At 41.0% G+C, this 22,269-nt stretch overlaps 1 protein-coding gene across 2 annotated transcripts in view; it reads left to right on the forward strand.

The window, feature by feature from the left end:
• Nucleotides 1-465: 465 nt before the first annotated feature.
• The window catches only part of arid4b (AT-rich interaction domain 4B), a 38,566-nt gene continuing 16,762 nt past the window's right edge, over nucleotides 466-22,269 (forward strand). For both annotated transcript variants that reach the window (XM_030770571.1, XM_030770572.1), the window contains exons 1-7: nucleotides 466-611; nucleotides 3,143-3,202; nucleotides 15,239-15,349; nucleotides 19,601-19,666; nucleotides 20,231-20,321; nucleotides 20,820-20,899; nucleotides 21,307-21,398. In XM_030770571.1, the coding sequence (XP_030626431.1) occupies nucleotides 3,197-3,202; nucleotides 15,239-15,349; nucleotides 19,601-19,666; nucleotides 20,231-20,321; nucleotides 20,820-20,899; nucleotides 21,307-21,398 (446 nt within the window). In that variant the 5' untranslated portion in view covers nucleotides 466-611; nucleotides 3,143-3,196. The remainder of the gene's footprint in view (nucleotides 612-3,142; nucleotides 3,203-15,238; nucleotides 15,350-19,600; nucleotides 19,667-20,230; nucleotides 20,322-20,819; nucleotides 20,900-21,306; nucleotides 21,399-22,269) is intronic.

Raw genomic sequence — 22,269 nt, forward strand, 5'->3', positions numbered from 1 at the left:
GCAGCCAGCTCAACGAAAAACCTGTTTATTCCTCTCCTCTGCATTTACAGCTAGTTAAATACGCCATGGCGTCTGAACCGAGCAAGCGCGCTGAAGTGGGTGGGGACATAAAATAACTGTGTGTTTTTCAGGATGCCGTCCTTGCACAGGTATGTGGGATATGTAGTTTTTTATCATGTGCTCTTCTCCACTAAAATTCTATACTGCTACGGATGTAAATAAGCTCCCTCCGAATACATCTCCCAGCAACGCCAACAGCAGGGTCTTCCACAGCGAAACGGAAAATGGGTGACGTTCATTTTCCATTTTTGGCCAATCAAATAAGAAAGGTGGTGGTAACTCAAAAATGGCATCCAATGAGTGAACAGATACCACAGTGGGTGGTTTTGTGTATCCATCAGTCAGTTTCAGAAGGCTAGAGGATCACAGAGAGAACGAGTCCGACTGGTGAAAGACTTTCTCGGGTTCGCATCCCAGTACTGATCCGGGGGTTCGCGGACAGCGTTTAAACCTCGAAAAACACCGATGGTTTCACTTCACAGTCAAATGGATTATATTTAATTTACATCACGTCGAGAAAAAGGACATCGCTTTATAATTAGACATTACAGGTAGGTCGACGTTTTTGTCAGCTATGAGTAAAAGAGTAAAAAACAGTTAAACTTTGATTAGTCGAACAATAAAATTGTGAATTGAGTTCATACATTAGTTTGTTTCTAAGAGGGATAAGAAATGACGATAAAACCCTCATATTCATATTAGCCCTTTTAGTTTGGAGATCCCAACAGATTGTTATGCAGAGCCTATTGGTTCTCGGGGCTAGCTACTAACCTTGCATAGCCCTCTCGGTGGTAAATGGGTTTTGCCAGGTAAATATAGAAATGAATCCGCTAAGCTTTATCATTGTCATATTTGAATGAATGACATATTTATACTTGTTGTTGTAGCACTCACTTGCTACAATCAGCAGCAGATGTTGTGTTGGAATTCGCAAAACGATCAGAACACTTTCTGCTGTTGTTCGGCATCAAATAACTGACTGGGGAAAACACTGCCTTGTTGGATAGCCATTACGTAAGGCTTTGTGCACTACATTGTGATCGAAAAATACAGTTAACCGATGAAAGCATTGCAGTAGTCCTACAAACAATGTTTCCGGCTTAAATTTGGAGTTTGATGGGTCGATCGAATCGTGAATTGGTTTTACAGGGAAGCAATGGGGTCTTGGCAGGTTACAATGTTACAAGCGCACCAAAGAAGTCACAATGATTCCGTGAATGATTGTTACGACTGAAGATTCGGGCGCTCACTTGCCATCTCAGTATGAAATTAATCACCTCGACCTCAGGAGATAAAATGTTTACTTTCTTTCTTACTGCATCGTCATTTTCGAAAATGACTACGGGAGTTAGCTGAAATGGCTGGCTGACACAAGACTGTACTTATTGCCAAGCAGTTTTTCAGTTCAGGCGTCGCTAGTTGCTGAACCGTATTGCAGGCAGTAGTACTTCAACTACACAGAATGGCGACTCCTTTAAGTCTGTCATAAGCTAACGATAGTTTAACAATAATCAAAATGCAGTCGTTTAATGTCAGTTATTGTTTGGGGTGACATTGTAGCAGGAGAAGCCCCACTCCTCGGAAGACGATGTGCTTCTTTGCATAGCGTTTATAGTACTTCCCAAGTCCCCCTTCCTAATATCTAAATAGTCTGTAGATAGAATTACTTTCTTTGCATGAGTTTTTGTGACACTGTTTGGGTTGACCTTGTTATCAGAGGGTTGACGCTTTTCATTGTTTGAGAGACAACCCGCCTTACACTCAGCCGTCAGCAATTTGTACCAGTCTTTTTCGCGTCCTCTATTAGACGAGGAAATCTGCCGTCCGTCAGTTCTTTTGTGATAAACCAGTTTGCAACGTGATTCAGCCCATCGATTCACGCTTGTCATTGTCAGTGATTCTTTCGGAACCTAGCTTTGAGGTCATTCGCAATTTGTAATCGGAGCTCTCCATTCAGATACTCTGGGTTTCTGGGGAAAAACTCGGTGTCGTCCCACTTATACCGCGATGGTTAGAACGAGCACAGCTACCCAACAAATAATAACGAGGGCAAAAACATTTTGTTCCCGATCCAGAACAGAACAATAACGCGTTAAAAGGGGGTCTGAATTGTTTATAAGTGGTAGAGAGACGATGTCACATAATTCTTCGACTGCGGTTGTTTGTGCACGGGTTAGTTATTTTTCCTCTGCTGGACTGTTAAACTGTCTGCTGTGTGGCACAGAAATGGCGTCATTGGGCTGCTGTAGCGCAGTAGACATTACGCTATAACCTGCCCTCTGTGTAAATGCTACTGGAGTTATCTTCGCTATAGCCAACGAAATGTCCTGCTGCTTTGACAAAAATCTCCAACACGTGTCGATTTATTGTTCGATGTCGCCGGAACTTAACTGTATTCTCATTTAGTTATCAATAGCAACTTTTGTGTTCTGAGAGAGTGGTAGTTGAAAGGTTTGCCGTTGCTCTACTGGCTAAATCACGTTGAGACTGTAGCAACACGAGATCATTACATAAACGGCTGAAAACGTTCTCTCATTCAAGTGATCCATACACGACACTGTATTACATCCTTCGTGTTATTTTAAAGGTCAGATGAGCCAATTGACAAATAACCTGACCATTATGTCACCCCGTGCACTTCACCGTAGACTACTAACGGACGTGTTTAAATGTACACTGAATCGGCAACTAGGCTGACCTTTCTGCAAAGCACAATTTCCGTCGTTTAAAATCAGTGTTGACAACACCAAAACCAGGGACTTCAACCAAAACAAACGATGACAAGGCGCATATCTTGTTACAGCAGACTGCGCCCCCACGTAATAATCAGTGAGCGATAATGCCTATGTGTCATGGGCATGAACAAATGTGGGTACGTGTAGGCTAAAAGGGTTTTCTTCAAGTGAAATGAACTAAGTAGCGTTAACATCTTACCTTTACAGCAATAATAAGAGACGCTATAGTCTGTTGAAGACTTTTTTTCCGGAGATGTGCGATCACCGCTAATATGTCTCCATATCTGAGTGGGATGGGCTACGGTCCTGTAAGCCATTATAAAAATTGCGTTTTATTCTGTTTTCAGCCCAAGGATTGACACGGAGGTTGTTCAAGAGGTGCGGAGTGGCCCTGGACGGAGATGAAGGTAAAATGTTATTTCTGTTCTTGTTGTCTACTATGCCGCATGTGAGCTCTCAGCTACACCCATAATACTGTTAACAATGTGCTTCGCACATTGTGTGAGGTCTTGTGATAATGGGGTTGTTATCAACTATCTGTATATTTTTACCTAAAAAGAAAAAAAAAACTTAGTTTGAAGGAGTTCGGCTTGTCCATGTGTATTAATATGTCCCTGTCACTGAACATTAAAGTCCGTTTTTAAAGTCGACTTGATCACTTAGGTGTATGTGTCTTGAAAAGAGAGATTTCAATAGTGTTTTCTTGTTTTTGTGTGTTTGTATTATCCATGTAATTACAGTTATTAGTGTATGCATGACAGCATTGTTTGACAAGTTTTTAATGGTGTTTACTGATCTTGAAATTTGTCCTTGTCATGCTATAGTTTTCCAAGCATGACTAGTACAGAACTTTATGTAAGAAAAGAAATAAACAATCAGCTTTTTTTCTTTTACATGTTTGCATTAATATTCATTAGTAATTAATAATGACCAGTACAGTATGTATGATTCCTTGGCCATTAGGTTTGTGGTAGCTGGAGTGACAACTTGCCTGATAATGCAGCAGCCTACTGGGTATTGCAAAATGAGCAAAAATCGAACTCTTAGGTGTCTTAACACATACTAGTAATGGAATTGTGCTGCTCAATATCATTAATAGCCTAGATGTTTTAGACATTTGGCAGTTCAGTGCTTTAAACCTAATGTAGATACTTCAGTGTTGGGTAAATACTAGACAATCAGCAATGCACCCATGACCCTTTCCTCAAATTTCCCATTCTCACTGTGTCAAAAAAGTTCAAACTATTGTGTCCTCAGTAAGTGTCTGGAATGTAACAGGGAGCAGGCTTTGCTTCTGTTTCCATGGTAACCCAGTGCTGGGTTATTACCTGCTGGATTTTGTCCCATTGGCCACTGATGTGACATGTGAGAGGACAAGAGGGGGGTTTGATTGTATTTTTATCAGAATTTATTCTCGTGCTCAATTGTTCCCAGCAGCAGAAGAGGGTTGTATGAAAATGGCTTTTTTGAGGCATATGCCAGGGCTACATTTCTATATTTCATTCTTTTTTCCATGGCTACAATGACCTTCTATAATTTGAGGCTTAACCGTATTATCTGTTTTACAGATGACTAGATCTCTATCGGAGATGAAAAAAGAGATGAAAGTTCTTGAGAAAGTAATCCACTGCGGTCACAGATTTCAGGTTAAATCCAAAGGATTCAGAAATGCATTATATTTTGATATCATGTGAACTGCAGTTTTATTATGGTGGCAATATGCTGTAGAAATTCAGATAAGTTGAAAATAGGGAATGAATGGCTTGTACAAATCTCAGTGACGTGCAGTCATATTCAGTACAACTTCAAATGTGTTACGGCTTGCCAAAAGGTTTATCTATCACACAAGTTTGGATATACAACTCATTGTTTTTTTCCTGGATTCTTGTTCACTCTTGAAAGATGCCAAAAAATACCATAGTGTATCTTTTTAAATAAGGAGAATGCCTCTTTGGCTGTTATCTTTATCTGTATTTATACATGAATCAAAGGTAAATAGTAATGTAAAAGTAAATACAGTAAATTAATTGGTTACCTGGAAAATAAATGTGAAATTTGGGCAATCTTGGTGTAAAAGGCAAACAAATTCACAAATGAGAGTAAATCAGTAAGTCAATCTGAGCAAGTCAAATTTCTAACTACCTGAATGATAATCTGAAATCCACCTTGAATGTGGCATTAACCAAAGCCCAAGCTTTGGATGCCATTTTTAAATCAGCCACAGTTTAATCCTAATTGAAATATTTTCATTCACACTATTCGAACAGTCGGAGGGTTCACAACCAAATTTACTTTTTGATGTCTCATAGGCTGACTTCAGAAACACACTCTTAACACACTGATGCAGGGTAAATATTAGGATTAGTATAGAAATTTTAAATTCTGTCCTAATGTATAATAAAATACTGTTATGCCTGTGGCAGGACTGGCAGCCCCCCCCCCCGCCCCCTCTTCACTATTCATGTCATATTTGCTTGCATTGCATATTCGTGGAATCACATTTATATCCTGCAGATAGCCATAATGCAAGGTAGGTTTCATTCCAATGCAAAAAAAAATATATCATGCAACCCTGTAATTGCGTATGGATATCACAAACACTACACTGTAATGTCAACTTTAGGCCTATGTATGTACTGAGAAAAGTAGGGCTTTTTAAAGAGTGTTCTTTGAATAAAAAAGTTTATACAGTTAAAACATCTCATGTACTTAAATGTTTTAGAGCATTTGTAGTGCTGGAGCGTACTTCATCCAGGAAAAATTACGTTTTTGTCTCTATAGTATGCCGGTAAATCCAAGTGGGGCAAACAGCTCATGTAAACAAGCCACTTAAAATACCAATGATACGGTCAATGCGATTCCGCCAGAGTAACCGAAATAGGCGTACAGATGGACGTCTGATACGGTTGCTCATCAAAGCATTTTCATATTTAACGCGTAGGTAACGTGGTAAAATCTGGTTCTCTGGAAAAGATTGGGTAAATTGCTTGTTGCTTTCCATCTAGTTATAACTCCCACCGTATTCACTGAGTCGGTATTAAATCTATCCCAGTTCTCTTGTGTTTTGGAACAGTTTTAGTGAACCTCTTGTTGCTTTCACAATTTGCATTCTTAAGGTGCACATAATGTACATCCCGTGCAGTCTCTGCCTCCACAGTGACTTTCTGTTCCCTCTGGTGCGGGTGGTTTGATGTAGCAGGTGCCCAGTGACAGGCTGTAATTGCTCAATTGTGGCTAGTTTGGTAACCGTAATAAGTAGCAAACTGGATTCCTCCTCTAAAGCTAAACATTAAAATATGGTTTATTGCTTATCACGCTAACAATAACATTTGCAAATGTTCAATGTTTTAGCATGGCAAATGTGGGCATTCAAAGGATACATCGATGTACCGTCAAGAAACCATTTAAAATACACTTGTCGGACATTGGCACCTGTTACTCGGAGTTAATGCTCTGAAATCTCATTGTGTAATTATGAAAATGATTGTGCCTTAGCTTCAAGGCTGGTATTAATATGCAGTTATGTTACACCAATGCCATGTTATCTACACAGTAGCCTAGGTTAGTTTCAAAGTGTTGAGGACCTTCGAACAAAGGGTGAATTCAAAAAGCAGGATTATTTTACAGCGTTTGAGCTTGGGGAAAAAAAAAAAACTTAATTCTTTCCGACATTCCTCTTCTGTGTTCATTTTCTTTATCAAACAAGCCCAGTCATTGTTAAACAAGATTGTAGGTCGATTGCTGCTTAATTCCAGTTGTTTGAGAATGTAGGTGGCATGAATGTAGCTTATGATTGATTATTTAAAGACTGATTGTAAATGCGTACAGTCAGGAGTGCACCTAAATCATTTCATTAACAAATAGTCTTTTAAGGTTGAGAGCAACCACTCTTTTCTGTAATATTACATTTATTTAAACATAAATCCCCTCTGATAACCTTTTTGAGAAAGGTGGTGATAACTGGTAGATTAATATCCACTCAATGGTGGCTTTGAACAGTCTGTCATAATACAGTGTCATCTTTTGGAAGTTTTTGTTCTAATTTTTGGCACAGAACATCACTTGTAGATAGAGTGTCACTCTTGAAGATGTACTGTGAAGCTCAATAGCTGTTCTATGAAGCTCCCTTGTAGTTACTATGTAGCATGTTTATATTGGTCCTGCATATACATACCCTGCAAATAAATGTGTAATTGCATATAATTTAGGTGTGCAGTATAGCAGAAGTTACTCTGCATCACACTGCTATGTATTTTAGTAACGTGGAACTAAGGAAATATCATGAGGTCCTAAGATAAAGTGACTTAAAATGTTTCACTTTTTGTCACAGCACTGGATTTGATTTTGATGAGAGTTAGTATATTACCTCTCTCTGTGCCTCTCAGCAGCTGTGTGTCTCTGCCCCCACACCCAGGAGCCTTCCCCAGCCATGACTGACATGCATGGCTTATTAGCTGGGCACAGCCCGCTAGGCTGCAGCCTGTGATTTCCACAGCGAACTACCAGCCAGGCCCTCTGACCGGGCCCTGAACTGAGGCAGGCTAGTCTGCCATGCGGCAAGAATCATAAAATAACAGAACAGATGAGAGAGAGAGAGGGAGAGAGAGAGAGAGTCAAAGAGTTGTTCCCTCTTCTCAGTCAAACAAGCTGTTCCCATGTCTTATCAGAGTGTTCTGCACAATCATAATGCTTTGTGTTTCTGTATTTCCCTGAAGGAGTGATGGTGCGAATTTAGCAGGATTTGACATTAAGATAGAACAGAATCAGTGCTGGTTCATTTTTCAAGGAGGCAAGCAGTTGTTTACTCTGCATGTGTTTGTGGAGGCAGCCGTCTTGCTTGACACATGTTTGGTGCTTGTTCAGATGAGGCTGCCTCGCCTCGAGTTGCTGTTAATCGGTATGTTTGAAGTGAAGGCTTGAGGCAGATTTAACAGAGCTAGACTGTGGATTAATGGGCCAACCAAATACAGTTCTCCTCTACTGGCCACGACTGAAGGTTTCTCTTCTCGTGGAGAAATGGAGTGAAACTTAGCATAAAGCTCGATGACACTAGTAGAACTTGAACAGAAGGCAGTCCTTCTGAAACTGCCTTTTTTTTTTTATCAGGACATGTAGAGAGGAACCCAGAATCCCCCCCCCCCCCCACACACACGCACTTACTCACTTACTTGTGTGTGCACATATATGCTATATATGTATTAGTTAAAATTAATTTGTTGTTGTAGCCGTGTCATTGAAATGTCTTCTTCTCCAACTGCGCACTGCTTACCCCACAAATGACCCACTGATTCCCAAGTTGATGTTATATGTTATATTGTGGGCAGAAATGATTGGACAGCTGTTTGCAGTGTTTCCAGTCATGTGATAACAAACACAGAAACTCATTCCTCCTTCAGAATAATACTTATTCCAATATATTTGCTAATATACAGGTTAAAACAAGATTTATTTGTTTGTTTGTTTGTTTGTTTTTATTTTTGCTCAGGCTTCATACTTTTTGTGTATGCTGTATGTTGTATGTTGTTTGCGGCAGCCATCATCCTGAATAAACCCCATGCAAAGGTCAGTCGACCGGGGAACAAAGCTTTCCACACTGTTGTGGCTGCTCTCCACCGGTCTGCCGGACCCATCGCATGTGTGTTTCATCAGGCAGAGCAGGACCGAGAAGAATTTTCCACCCCAGTGAAGCTAGGTGAATGGAAAAGCTGTTAAAAAAAAGAAAGAAAGAAAGAAAACAGCCAGTACAGCGGGTGGATATTATCACCACATAAATACATCTGGTTTTGAATCAGAATAATTCTGTGACATTTATACTTTCTTTTTTTTTTTTTCAGTTGTTGTACAGTATGTCGCTGTAAGGTTTGACTAGTTTTCACTGTCAGAGCATTTCAAAAGGAGGTAATAATGTTGGAGAAACACAATGAGTTTTAGGCTCATTACATACAGAGAGAGAGAGAGAGAGAGAGTCCTGTTTCGCATGGTTCCTGAGGCTAAGTGGAAATCTCACCCATATCTCCCCTGGCCAAGGAATTCTGCTCTCTTGCACTTGCTACCCGTGTCCGTGGGGGAGCAAATCTGAATGTTCTAGAAAAAAAAATACAGCGTTGTTCCACCGGGAAGTTTGTTAGGTGTTGTTGTTCCACAGGGAAGAAGGTTTTTCCTGCCAAAAGACAGATCCGTGTAACCATCAGGAGAATTCTGACATTGTGTTGTCTGTGGTGCTGTTGTTGAGAGAAGAACTCCTGCATCACATTTTTGTTTATTCATTGATTCATTCTGAGTGGGAGAGTCAAATACAACATACAGTACTCTTAAAATGTTCAAGGGGAAGAAACAGGAAAGTGATACTGTTGATTCATAATGTGATAATATCATGTCACAATATCTGGTTGATGATATAATGTTTAATGATGTATGCCATGCAAGAACTATTTTACCCTTTTTATAAGTCCTTTTACTAAGTATGGTGAAGAGACAATGGAAAATTTCTCATTATTGTATAAAAAGCGAAAATTAAGGGAAAAAAATGCAATGTTTTAAAACAGTGGTGAGTGTTTCATATCACTGAATATTTAAATAATCTCATCACTCGTTGGGTCATTTTCGTCCCAGTGACTAAGTCGCTATCATCACTGAAACCGTTTCTGTTCATTACAGTCTGAAATTTAATGTCAGGATAGTTATGGGCTGAACCTCAGTAGCCTTGTTTTGGTCAAATTCAATGGGGGGAAATCGTGAGTCATTCAGTCTTTTCATATTTTGTTTTGATTAAGGACTTTCAAGCACCAGCAAGTTACAAAAACAAATTCTGACCCCTTGGAACAACTTGCAAGAAAGCACACACACACACACGCACGCACACATGCACACACACAGATAGATAGATAGATAGATAGATAGATAGATAGATAGATAGATAGATAGATAGATAGATAGATAGAGTGAGAGATCTGTTTTAGATGCATTGGTGGAGGGGCTGGAGAAAAGACATGATCACATTGTGACTGTCTGGTTGGACTCTTAGCACTCTGTTGGCAGACCCTGGCTCACCAGAGCATGTAGACTGTCTGTAGGTCTGTGCTGCCAGATCTCAGATCTGTTCTTGTCCTTGTAACTTGTTAGCAGCTAAGCCATCCTAGTCCAGGCCGAACGGAGAACAAGTCCATTACTTGTTCGGTTACCACACCACTCCAATCCAGATTAAACCTCATGATTTGAATCTTTACACCTGGCTCTCTCTTGTAGACCTGGTAGAATGTGAGTTTTTTCTCCCCCTGAAGAAGGAGAAGGGAGGCTCTCTAAACTTAACCAGCGCAGCTGTATTGAACCAAAGCCTGATCATGTAAACACTATTGAGCTGTTCTGGTCTCCAGGCAGGACAGCTTTGTGAAGTAATGAGGTATTTATATTGGAATGAAGAGCGTGCAACTCCCTCCTCCACCGCCTCTGTCTGCCAGCACTGAACAATAAGAGTTCATAAAGGAGGATATTATGAGAGAGTCTCATCTCAGAGCCTTTCTAAAGCAACACTTGTCGGTTTGAAATGAGCTGGGAGAGAGGGGGACGTGGACGTGATTGGCTGGGTTTAATTACTCCTTGACTCAGAGTTGATCTCCATCGCTGTTCTGAACTGACTTCACCCGTAACACCTACATGCGGACACTTTTTGACTAGACAGAGACAACGCCGGCTTTTATGAAGATCTTATAATAAAGGTTCATTCATCGAGCATATTTCATACAAAATTACCATCATGTCCCTCACTTTACAAGTGACATAGTACAAACAGATTAATATGCAGAAATAATACACATGAAAATATGAAGATTAATAAAAGATTTTGAAAAATCAGCGAAAAATAATAAATAGGTAATAGATGGTTATGACCGCAAAGCTCATTTTACAATATAAAAAGCTTTTTATTACTATTATTTTTATCAATAAATATCCTCAGGGCTTCTCTTTTTAGTAATAGCTGGAGTGCATTAAAAATGAAGGCTGCCTCTCCACTCTTTAATAGGCTTTACTTTAGGAATATTGAGATGGTTGGTACTGGTGAGTCTAATGGTCCTAGCCAGACTCTTTAAGCAGAGAGACAAATGTATAATCCTGTATGTGAATGCTAATCTGTTCAAAGCTCTATATTTAAGTAAAAGAAACTGAATCAATTTTAATAGCCCTTTACTGGAACAGTGTTTCATTATTGGGAAAGACACACAGTCTGGTGTCCTCAGAAAACCAGCTAAGGATCCTGGGAAACAACCTTTTCACATCATAAGTCTTGCCATGTGATTGAGTGACTTGTATGATTATGCAATTGCGGAACCGTCCTATATCAAATATGATGATATTCTCGTTTCTTTGGAAGCCAGTGTTTGTAGACGAGCCTGTGTGTGCATCAACAATGCTGAGTTTGAATATTATAATCTCCTGTAAGCTGTTAAGTATCTTTAATCAAGTGCTTTACTGAAACTAAAGACAGCAGATGATGCCCGCTGGTAATTTTCTAAGGTTGCACAGAAATATCCTCACTACACCAAACCCTGGCATTTTGTGTCATGTAAGATTGTTTGGGCATGTTTCTGAAGCTGGTTAGAATGTGAGGCTCTGACATTACGTGTATTATGGTTCAGTGTGAGAGTTAACGCTTGCGTAACCAGACTTTTCATCGATATTTGATCTGTGCAAAACAGAGCCAGTGGCTGTGGTTAAGTGTTTATTTGGTCTTGGCTCTCCGCATGAAATGAACAGCTTTTGGGGAAACAGTCCTGTTTATATCTAATAAGAACGTCTCTATGCTTGCCTAATCATTAGCTGAGCTCTAGGATTGAAATAATACAGTGAAAATACTATTACTTTCCACAAATTCTGAATGTAGAATTATGTGAAGAACATGAAATAATAAAAAAAAAGACCATGTGGGGACCTTTAATAGGTCTTTATGGCTGAGAGGATCTTTAGGATTGTGAGAGACCAACTGCTGAATGCAGTGTTGATTGAAGTTTGAAGTGGCTCTTCTTGCTATAGTACTGTAAAACCCCTAGAGCTACAAACATATGAAGCCTAAAGCCTGTACGGTAGACACGTGTAGCTGGTGCCCAGAGAACTGGAGAGCAAATCTCCAGTTGGTTGCCATCTGTTTTCATGACTCAGCTACAGCTATAGAAGGTGTTTACTGGGAAATGATCTTGACTGTGTATTTGTATAAGACATTTTCTTAAGTGTTATATTACTCCTATGAAAGTACAATTTTTAAGAAGTGGAAAAAAGAAACTTTATGTTTCTAGTTCTGGTTGATTAGAACATCCATCCATTTGCTCAAGTGCTTCTTGGATCTGTTAGGCAAATTTCCTGTTGAGTTAAAACTAGTCTGTATTTACATACAGCTTTATGTTTGTTTAGGTGTCTTATGTGAACATGCTTGTGTGTGTGTGTGTGTGTGTGTGTGTGTGGGCATCCTTGGCTGTGTGTGTTTGCGTGTCTCCTGGCGTATGTCGCAGAGCGTCACGGCACTCATCGTGAAGCGGGTTGTCAGGGGTTGGTTTTATGACAAGGCTGTGAGAGTGTGTTTGTGTGGGGAGAGTGATGGCGTCCGTCTGAGAGCAGGTTGTCAGGGGTGTTTGTGTGATGGTAATGAACATCTGCGCTGTGCCTGTTGATGACCCATCAGCGCATGAGTCCCCAGCATGGGAGAGAGCAGCAGTGCAGCTTGGGTACTCCGCTCGTTGGCAGTCTGTCCTTCGAGACACTGAGAGTGTTTGTGCAGATCGATGCCTAGCTGGAGTGCTGCATTAAACAGGAGAGAGAAAGAGAGAGAGAGAGAGAGAGACCTAGTGACAGTGTTTGCTTCTTCCTGTCAGACATCCAGGGTTGTGGGAGCATGTTAAAATAAGAAGAAGGCACTCTACATTTCTACAGGAAGTAACTAGTGCACTGGGCTCCAAAGCTTCCATTGATTTTGATGAGACTAAACATTCCACTGACTCCCCTGAAAGCTTCCATTCATTCCTACATGATATCAGTCCTTTACTGCGTTTGATTTGCTTGGCCATGGACGCAGTTAAAGTTTTTAGTGTTTATCACAGATGTACCATTTCGCGCACATTATGACCATGAAAAAGAAATGTCTAAAATTCCTCGTTGTTTAAAGACACGTTCAAATAATTACACATACCTAAGGAATTTCTGAATAGTGTGACTTGTAGGTGTAAATTGTATTTTTTAACCTGTAATATTCCCGGATTTTAAGCCGTTACGTCTGTATTTGTCCCTCTATGCTTTCCGTGAGTTGACTTCAAAATGTTTGGATCTGTCACTGAGCGGATGTGTCAGGGCTTGTATTCTAACTGCCACTATAAACATAAGAGTGATGACTTTTCTCTCAGTCCCTTGCCTCAGCTTATCACAACAGTGGCAGCTCTGCCCTGTTTAAACTACACATTACACTTTTAAACGTCTCCAGATGTTGTGAAAGTGATTAATTGACTGCTCGAGGAGCCAGCGGGCGTTCGACACGTGACTTGCTCTCTCTCTCTTTCTTTCTCTCTCTCTCTCTCTCTTTCTTCCCTCTGTGATTCTTCAGCTTGGGTTACTGCTGTCTCTTGTGTGGGCAGAGCCTCAAGGCTTCGCCGTCTTATCCATATCGATTAACAGGAAGCGCCAGCAGCTGGTGGGCTTTAGGTGACTCATTTAGGTGACTGGGCTGTCACAAAGTTAGCATGAAGCATTGGGTTTGACTTAGGTTATCTCTTGGCTGAAATGGCAGCGAAACTTCAGCCTGTAATGTATTCCATTGGTTTGCTACGTTGGTGCTACTGGATCACTGTCGTGACCCTAGCATGGAAACAGCTGGAAACAGCAGACTGCGGATAGAGAAAACATCAGAAATCGTGTCATTGAGTGTTTTGGGTTTGGATCGTAATCCCATGGTATTTGTTATTAGAAGTGGTTCAAAAATGTCAAGGGAAAATATTTCTGTTTTAATACTCTAATCCCATAGCGCGTAATAATAACTAATTTGTAGTGAAGCAGAATTTTAAACAGATATAGTTTATGTAGACAGTTGTTGTAGCATAGTTGTGTTATGACTGTGTCAGTCGACTGTGATCAGAGTTACCTGTTGTAGAGAACATGTGGAATAAGTAGATCAATAAATGAACTAAATAGGAAAGTAGTTTAAATATTAGCTGCTTAAAAACCCCAGTTCTATGTTAGCTACCAAGCATCTATGTGAAAAGACAGCACTAAGTTAGTTAACAAACCTGTACTTAAATATCTGGTACTATGATTGTCACCAAAGCCGTCCTTTAAAACCCTACGCTGCGTTAGTCAGTAAACCCACTGATAATCCATTTGATGCATGAGAAGGAAGAGCAAAGCTGTAGAGTGTTTATGAAAGGAAATCTACCTCATATACTCAGTGTCTTAAGCTAAATCTTCCTCCTCAGCACGAGGCGCTGCCCGACTCTAAAGACGAACATTTTCTTAAGCTGTTGATAAACAACTACCTGACAGACGGCCTTTCTGTTTATTCCTCCGCAAAACTGCTTAAAGCGGCGTGCACATTGTGCCGAAATGTAATAAGTGACTGTCTTGAGGATGGAAGAAAATGTTAGTGTTAAAGACTTGTGCATTTATTTTTCTTTTTTGAGGGGAGGTTAAGATAGTGCTTTCTGGCCTTGCTGTACATGTTTCATTTTCAGAAGAAGAGGAAAGTGGCTTGTTTCAGCTTCCTCTCAGTGTCCATTAGGGGAGAGAGAGAGGAGGAGGGGGGGGGGTGAAATAAGGGCAGAGATGGAGACTACATCATCTACCAGCTGGCATTAAAATGAGAAGACAAGAAAAGAGGAGATGAGAGATAGATGGAATAGGGGAGAGATAGAAGAGAAGGGAGGAGAGGAATATAGACTTAAAGTTTTGTTAAAGATTTGTTTTTGGGATTCTTTTAAAGGTCTTTTTTTTTTTTGGCACTTTTCAGCACAGTGTATCACACCATGTTGACGACTGCATTCTGTGTATCCATGGAAACAAGCTCTATTTTGGAGAATTGGTGGCAGACCTCCTTGGCATTTGACTGAGCTGACACAAATGGACCACATTAATGGATATTAGTGTAATCAGACACCATCGGGTTATTCCCTCCCTTTGTAAATTGACTGTTACAACCTCCGCTCATGTAATACACTTTTTTTAAACGGATGTGTATTGTTAATCGGACTAATTCAAATGATGTTTGTGCTTTGAATGAACCCCTGAGTGAATGGATCTTGTTCAAATGATACTACTGTCAATATTTTTTATCAAAAGCTGTCACCCCAAAGGAGACATTTTACTGTGAGTTAAGACAGTGTTTTCCCTTAAGCAATGATACTTACACTGTCTCTCTCTCTCTCTCTCTCTCTCTCTCTCTCTCTCTCTCTCTCTCTCTCTCCCCTATCCCTCAGACCCTGGAGGAGCCCCCATACTTGACTGTGGGCACAGATGTAAGTGCCAAGTATAGAGGGGCTTTCTGCGAAGCCAAGATCAAGACAGCCAAAAGACTGGTCAAGGCCAAGGTAAGCTAAAACTTTTTCCTCAGTTAGACTGTCTGCAGGCTAGTTACATTCGGGGGAAAAAGGGTGAAGACCTCCTGTTCGATTGCCTGTTGTTTTTTTTTTTTTTTCCCTCATTTTTCTTGAGTTTCTTTCTTTGTCTTTGGCACGAATACAGCTAGACTGATACCGAACACCTCAGCGTATTTCCTAGGTCCTCCAGACAAAAGCAAACAGACCCTCCCATAGGTGAGATTACCCTGGCCTCTCAGCAGCAGGAGTAAATAAACGTTTTTGACTTAATTGTGTAGAGTGGATTAAAGTTATGTTTTCTCTCTCAGTGCCACATACTCTCAGACATAGCAGCAGCACCTCAGCTACGCCAGTCAGAGAGAAGGTTGTCTGAGCGAATTGAGATAATCGTTCTCGGAGGAAAACTGAAAGCAGATTGGCACTGACCCAGAGAGAGAGAGAGAGAGAAAGAGAAAGAGAAAGAGAAGGGGGGGCGGTGCAGGGAGATGGGGTGTCAGGAGTGAAGGAGTGTCTGAGAGTGCTGTGTGCCTCTCCTGCTGCTGGTTCCACTATACAGAGCCTCCAGAGACGTGGAAAGAAAAGGAGAAACAGAGAGGGGATAGGAAGAGAAGAGTGTTCCAGATTTCAATCTTTATTAGGGTTTTTGAACTTAGTCACTGCCTCGCGTATTCTCTCTGTCTCTGTCTCTCTCTTTCTCTCTCACTCATTCTCTCTCTCTGACCGATTCTGAAATGCCACACAGTGGTAACGGAATCAGATATTTGTTAGACGTATTGAGGGTTATGATTTTTTTTTAATAAAAAATGATTCCAGTCTAATTGAATTTGATTAGGGTGGCTTTGTGCATTTGTTTCTCTTGTCAGCTGAATGAACGAGTTTACATAGCGTTGCTTGCGGCTTACAAATGAGATCCACAACAGAAAGCCAATCTAATCTAATTTAGAGTATTTCCATTCCACTTACACCCTCAGAATTGAGAGAAAGATACAAGTTGTAAATACCTTTCCTTTTTCCCCTTTGTGTGAAGACACCTCCCTTTAAAGTGAAATAGAACTGTCGACTTTCATTCATACCTCTTTCCCTCACTTTCTTTTCTCTTTTGCCTCCTTTACTCTCAATTTCTCTCTCTCTCTCTCTCTCTCTCACACACACACACACTCTCACTCTCACTTTCCTTTCCTCTCTCTCTCTTTCTCAGTCTACCCTCTCTCACTCTTCCTGTCTTGCCGTAGAGCTGTGCTACTCGTATGCCGTAGATGTGAAATGTGATTAGCCAATTAGCCTGGGGTCCAGGGCTCCTTACTCGGGGACGTAATTAAATTCCTATCGTTTTGTCACCGATGACATCATCTTCTGTAGTCTGCATACACCCCTCAGAGTATTCCAACCATTAAATCATCCCTTTTTTTGAGGGCAGAGGCTTTGCAGGAAAGAGAAAAAAACCAAACCCCCCCCCCCCCCCCCCCCCCCCAAAAAAAAAACGAAAAATCTGCTCCGTTTCCTCAGAGGTACGGCACAGTGTAGCACGCCAATCCTGCAACCGTATCAGAGAGAGATGAGACTCCAAAGCAGTTGGGCTGCCTGTCTGCTTGTGTTTTGTTTTACTCTGAACAATGCTAACCAAGCATCCTGTCCCAGGGGCTGCTCACAGCACTCCTCAGCTTCAGCTGTGGCTTTGCGGCACACACTGTTATAACTTTTTTTGGTTCGGTTTTTCTTTTTAGCGTGGTCAACATTTTCTCCCCAATCTTGAAACACTGTTCAGAATTTGTGTCACCGATCACAGGAATCACTGTGTCCAGGAGCTTTTAGCAGGACTGCCGACTAAATTGCTAATGGCACGTGAAAGGTTATGATACAGAAGGCAACTTCCGCTTGAAGGACGGTACATGTTCAGGCTGAGATTGAGTGACTGAATATTCTAAATTTTATACATTGAGTTAAATCCAGCTGAGAAATGTTAGTTTGGAAAGACCTTGTCTCTTATTTTATACTGCAGTGCTTGCTAAGTGATATTATGGTGAAAATTCCATGCATTTGTTTGTTTAGTCATTTGGTTTAGCATTTGAATTTGGCCGAGTTCTGTCCCTTGAGTCACTGGAGTTTCAGCCAGAGTAGGAGCAGGAATGAATGAATTGCACAAGAACTGAATTCTCTCTTCTGTGGATTTTTGGAATTTGTTTCCAGTTTTCATGTTGGAAAAGTACTACTTCTTCTACCCTGTTATTGAGTGTGTATGTGTGTGTGTGTGTGTATGTGTGTGTGTGTTTAAAGATATTTTGTTTCACAAGTTTGGGTTATGTATCTTTTGTAAACAAATTGATTTTACCACTCAATACCCAAACTGCCAAGATGTACAGGTCAGTGAGGAATTGATCATTTGTCAGCATTAGTATTACTCAAGATCTTTATAATTTACAATTTTCAAAGTTTGGCCCAATACTATAAAACAGGGGAAGATGATTCCTGTCTTGGATTGAATGCAGTAGGGATATTGCACATATGGTTTGCAGGATGTTTCTTTCACCACACACGCTCACAAACCGAGCTGTGGTCCTGAAGAACCTCTGAATATTATATACGGGTGTGTGTTAGAAAAAGGTTTGAACAAAATCCCGCAGGAACACAGACTTCCAGAAGTGGGATTTGGTATGCTGGATCCCATGCTAAGGATCTCTGTGTACGACAGCTAGTTCAGTGAAACCTTTGAAAGTTGTTTTGTTTTTTTTGTTTTTTAAAGCAGTCTGTCCTTTCGTGTAAAACCTCAGCCGTTTGTGCATCAGCCCCTTAAAGTCTGCCTTGATATCTGAAGTTCGGTGGCTTTTCACATGGGAGTTGTCTTACTCCACGGAGGTCATTTTTAGCGCGGTTAAGGGACCAGGGGTCCCGGTCAGAATGGTCAGTACAGGTCATTGGCTCTGTCTCTCTAATCCACAGCGCTCTGTGTTCATTAGGGTTGTATTGGTCAAACACAAAGCCTTGTTGAGGGATGCCCACCTACATGCTTTAGGTACTTTGTCAATGTCAGGTTACGCTCTGCTTGGTTACGCTGTTGTGGATGCAGGAATGTTGTGAGATGTGTGGTGTTAGGAAAGAACCCGAGAGATTGTGGTTTGAAAACTTAAGTTTCAGTTGGTTGTTCAAATGACATAGGTAGTTTAGACTTCCACTTCCACCCTCTTTTTCACTCTTTTCTTCTTTCTCCTCTCTCTCTTTCTCTTTTAGACCCATGACTGGTGAACAGATACCATTACAGTACAAGCTATAGTGCTCACTTCTCTCATTACATGACCTGATAAAAACAAATCCGTATTTTTAACAAAGTGCAAAATGTGCAAACATTGCTTAACAGGGGAGCAGCATGCCTTATGCAAGAATCTTACTTCTTTAGTCTTACTGTACCCCTGCCTACACACAGACACACATACTTAGTTTTTGACTTAACATCTTTCACGTCCCTGTCTGTGTGTTTGTTGTCAGTGATAGGACTGCAGTGAGCTCATCAGATCAGTGGTGCTCCGTGTTACTATATGGGCTCTGATGCTGCCAATCCAGCCGTAACGCTGATGTGTGTGTGCGTGTGAGGGTGTGAATGGTAGCGTCGATGTGTTTGATGTACCATCAGACATTAGTTTGGTGAGATGTTATCAAAGCCGGATCCCTTTATCCCACATGCCTACAGTAAGAGAGCTGTGAGACAGGCACCCTGTATGTGTGTGTGTGTGTGTGTGTGTGTGTGTGTGAGACTGATACAGCTCCCAGCTACAGATGGAAGATTATAATGTACCAGATAGCGCCAGGGATACACACAGCGCTTTATAAAGGGATAACCTCACGCTAATCTAGTGTGTGTGTGTGTTTTTAGATAAGGCAGTATCTTTCAGAGGTCCTCTTGTCATTAAGTAGCTTTTACCTGTCTGACATTATACTCTATTTCACTCACTCACTTCTTGCGGTAATCAAAAAGCACACTGCTCAATGTCACTCATCTTCCACACAGCCAGTGTAGGTTCTCTCTCTCTCTCTCTCTCTCTCTCTCTCTCTCTCTCTCTCTCTCTCTCTCTCTCTCTCTCTCTCTCTCTCTCTTCCCCCCTGCGTCTCTCAGAATCGGAGTGGTCAGTCTTACACCAGGCGAGCTCTGTATTGGGCAGACACAGTAACGATCAATGTCGCTTGGCCTTTGGGTTAGACTGTTTGTTTATTTTGGTGACTGATTCTCCACCCCCTTGTCCCCATTTCCAGGTGACCTTTAAACCAGATTCATCAACTGCTGAGGTGCACGATGAACACATCAGGGGACCTCTGAAGGTAAGAGTGCAGTTTCTTTTTTTTCTTTTTTTTTTTACTTTGCAGCAACTTTACCGCGTTTTGTTTGCTTCTGCTTATCCATAAGTCTTGCGACGGAATGTCTTGTGTGTGTTTTTCTGCTTCATGGGTGATAAGCTCTGGTTATTTTGTAATCATTTAGGTCTTTGATAGACACATGCTCTAACGAGAGGCTTTTTCAGATGTTTTAAATCCAGAAAGAGAGAGGGAAAAAAATGCTAAAAGACTTTTCCTAAAAAAAAATGCCTTTCTGTCCAGACTATTTCCAGAGAGACTATTTAATATCTGTGTAGTAAAATCTCATGTGTTTCTATAGCTAGATAAAAGACAGGTTCTTTTCAGAAGCTGTCATCAGGAAGTGATGCTTTTAGTGTGGGGAACCAATTTTGACTGCCTTTTTTTAGATGCTCAACCCCCCCCAACAACCCACCCCCCACCCCTCTTTGGACCCCCAAATGTAGTTCTCAATCACATTCAAGCAGCCTGTTTTTGTTTTTGAAAACGCTGTAAGTTAAAATGCTGAAGTCAACATTTCATTTATACAAGGTGGGAGCTGTGGTCGAAGTAAGAAACCAAGATGGAATCTACCAGGAAGCCACCATCAACAAGTTAACAGATGCGAGCTTGTACACTGTTGGTAAGTAGGAAGTGTGAAAGTTCATTCAGGTTTGAACACACTCTTTTGGTCATTTAATGTAGTTTTACCTCATTGCGGTACGCGTGTGTGGTTAAAGTAGGTCTGAGTTTACAACACCATTCCTACTCGTGGAAAATCCTCTTAAAGCACAAGTGGATTCCTTAAGTGAAGGGTATTTGTATGGGACCTAAGGAAGAAGTCATGTGCATTTTGTCTTGCCTGTTTCTGATATAAAACGCTCATATGCTCGTATTTGTTATGATTTGGCTGTAAAAGAAGTGGGTGAGTTTAATATGTGGTCTCCCTTCTTACTGATAAAGAGGAGTGTCCTTAAGAATATTAGTCTGGAGGAGTGTGTGCGTGTGCGTGTGCGTGTGCGCGTGCGTGCGCGCGTGTGTGTGTGCGTGTGTTTGTGGAGGGATGTGGCCTGCTTATACAGAGAGAAAATCACTATGGTTTAACGCTACCTTCATTTCTTTCTCCTTTTTTTTTCTGCAGTGTTTGATGATGGGGATGAAAAGACCCTCAGGCGTTCCTCCCTCTGCCTGAAAGGAGCACGTCACTTTGCAGAAAGCGAGGCAAGTCTTTGTCTTCCCTCCTCCCTCTCTCTCTTTCTCTCTCTCTCTCTCTATCTCTATTCAGTTTACTCATACATGGTCATAAAACGCATTCCTGTTCGTATCTGGTTGTAATGAACTGCGTTTCTCTCTTTCTTCGTATACAGTAAGAGGACATTTATGTACCAGTGAAAGTTTTGAGTGTTTATCTGAGACCTGGACACACTGTAATTAGAATTACTAATATTTTTAACAGTCGCAGGCAGTCAGCCACAACAGCTCTCTGGAAGGCTCTGTAGAAATGATGCACATATGGTTGTCATCAGATTGTCTGCACTGAAGGAGAGATGTTTACATTGTCCAATTTGTGTGGTAATTAATGGGCTATTATTAAAAAAAAGATTTGTAACATACTGTCTGCCCTCCAGACTCTTGACAGACTCCCCCTCACCAATCCCGAACATTTTGGTACGCCGGTCATCGGGAAAAAGGGCAACCGCGGTCGACGGTCCAATCCCATGTGAGTATCCAAGCCACACATCAGCTATACTTGCTATTCAGTAAGTATTAAGCATTGAATATTAAGGAACAGGGTTTAGAAAAATGACTCTGTCTTTAATCCATTTAAGAACTTGACATTTCGAATTTTGCCAGCTCAGCTTTAAAGACCACTGTTTGCGTCTAGTGCTGTAGTGTGTGTATTCAGCCAAAAGGAAGTACTGTAGTAGTCTGCAGTGCAGCGCTTCCTCTCGTAGCTAGGCAAAAAGAGTGTGTTTGTATGTGTGTATAAGTGCATGTGTGGCTATGTGGGTCAGATGTCTCACACAGACTCGACATTGTGCAGCCACGCCAGACCAAAAAAAAAATCGCCTTTCACCTGGAATTACAGGCTGTGTATGATTTCTGATCCTAGATCTCCTGGGATGTGGATATTCTGTGAGGGAATACCTTGCGCCTGGTGTTTGCCTTAGTAAATTAGCTCCATTTTCCTTAAGCAGTGGCGTAAATGGGACAGGCTATGCCCTGAAATTCAAAATCCGCCCCCCCCCCCCCCGATGCTATTCATGGAAAAGTCAATGTTTTTCCGAACATCCAATGGGATTTCATTGACTTGAAGGCCTCCCAGTGGTACAGTAACAAATGAGATTTGCAAATTACTGTTAGTCAAGTTACTTCACACTAAGCTTTGGTTATTGTTCAGTGTGCGGGAAATGCATTTTAACAATGGAAATGACCTCTTCAGCGTTTTTTTACGTACGTAACATTTCTGCTGGCATTTATAAACAAATACTGATATACAGTGACAGAGCATCAAAAACATCATTTCATGATTTGAGATCTGGAATTAAGCTTAAATGTATGACACAAATCAAACAAAAATTCATACTAGT

The sequence above is a fragment of the Chanos chanos genome, chromosome 4 (assembly GCF_902362185.1).
Source record: "Chanos chanos chromosome 4, fChaCha1.1, whole genome shotgun sequence".
NCBI classification, from domain to species: Eukaryota; Metazoa; Chordata; class Actinopteri; order Gonorynchiformes; family Chanidae; genus Chanos; species Chanos chanos.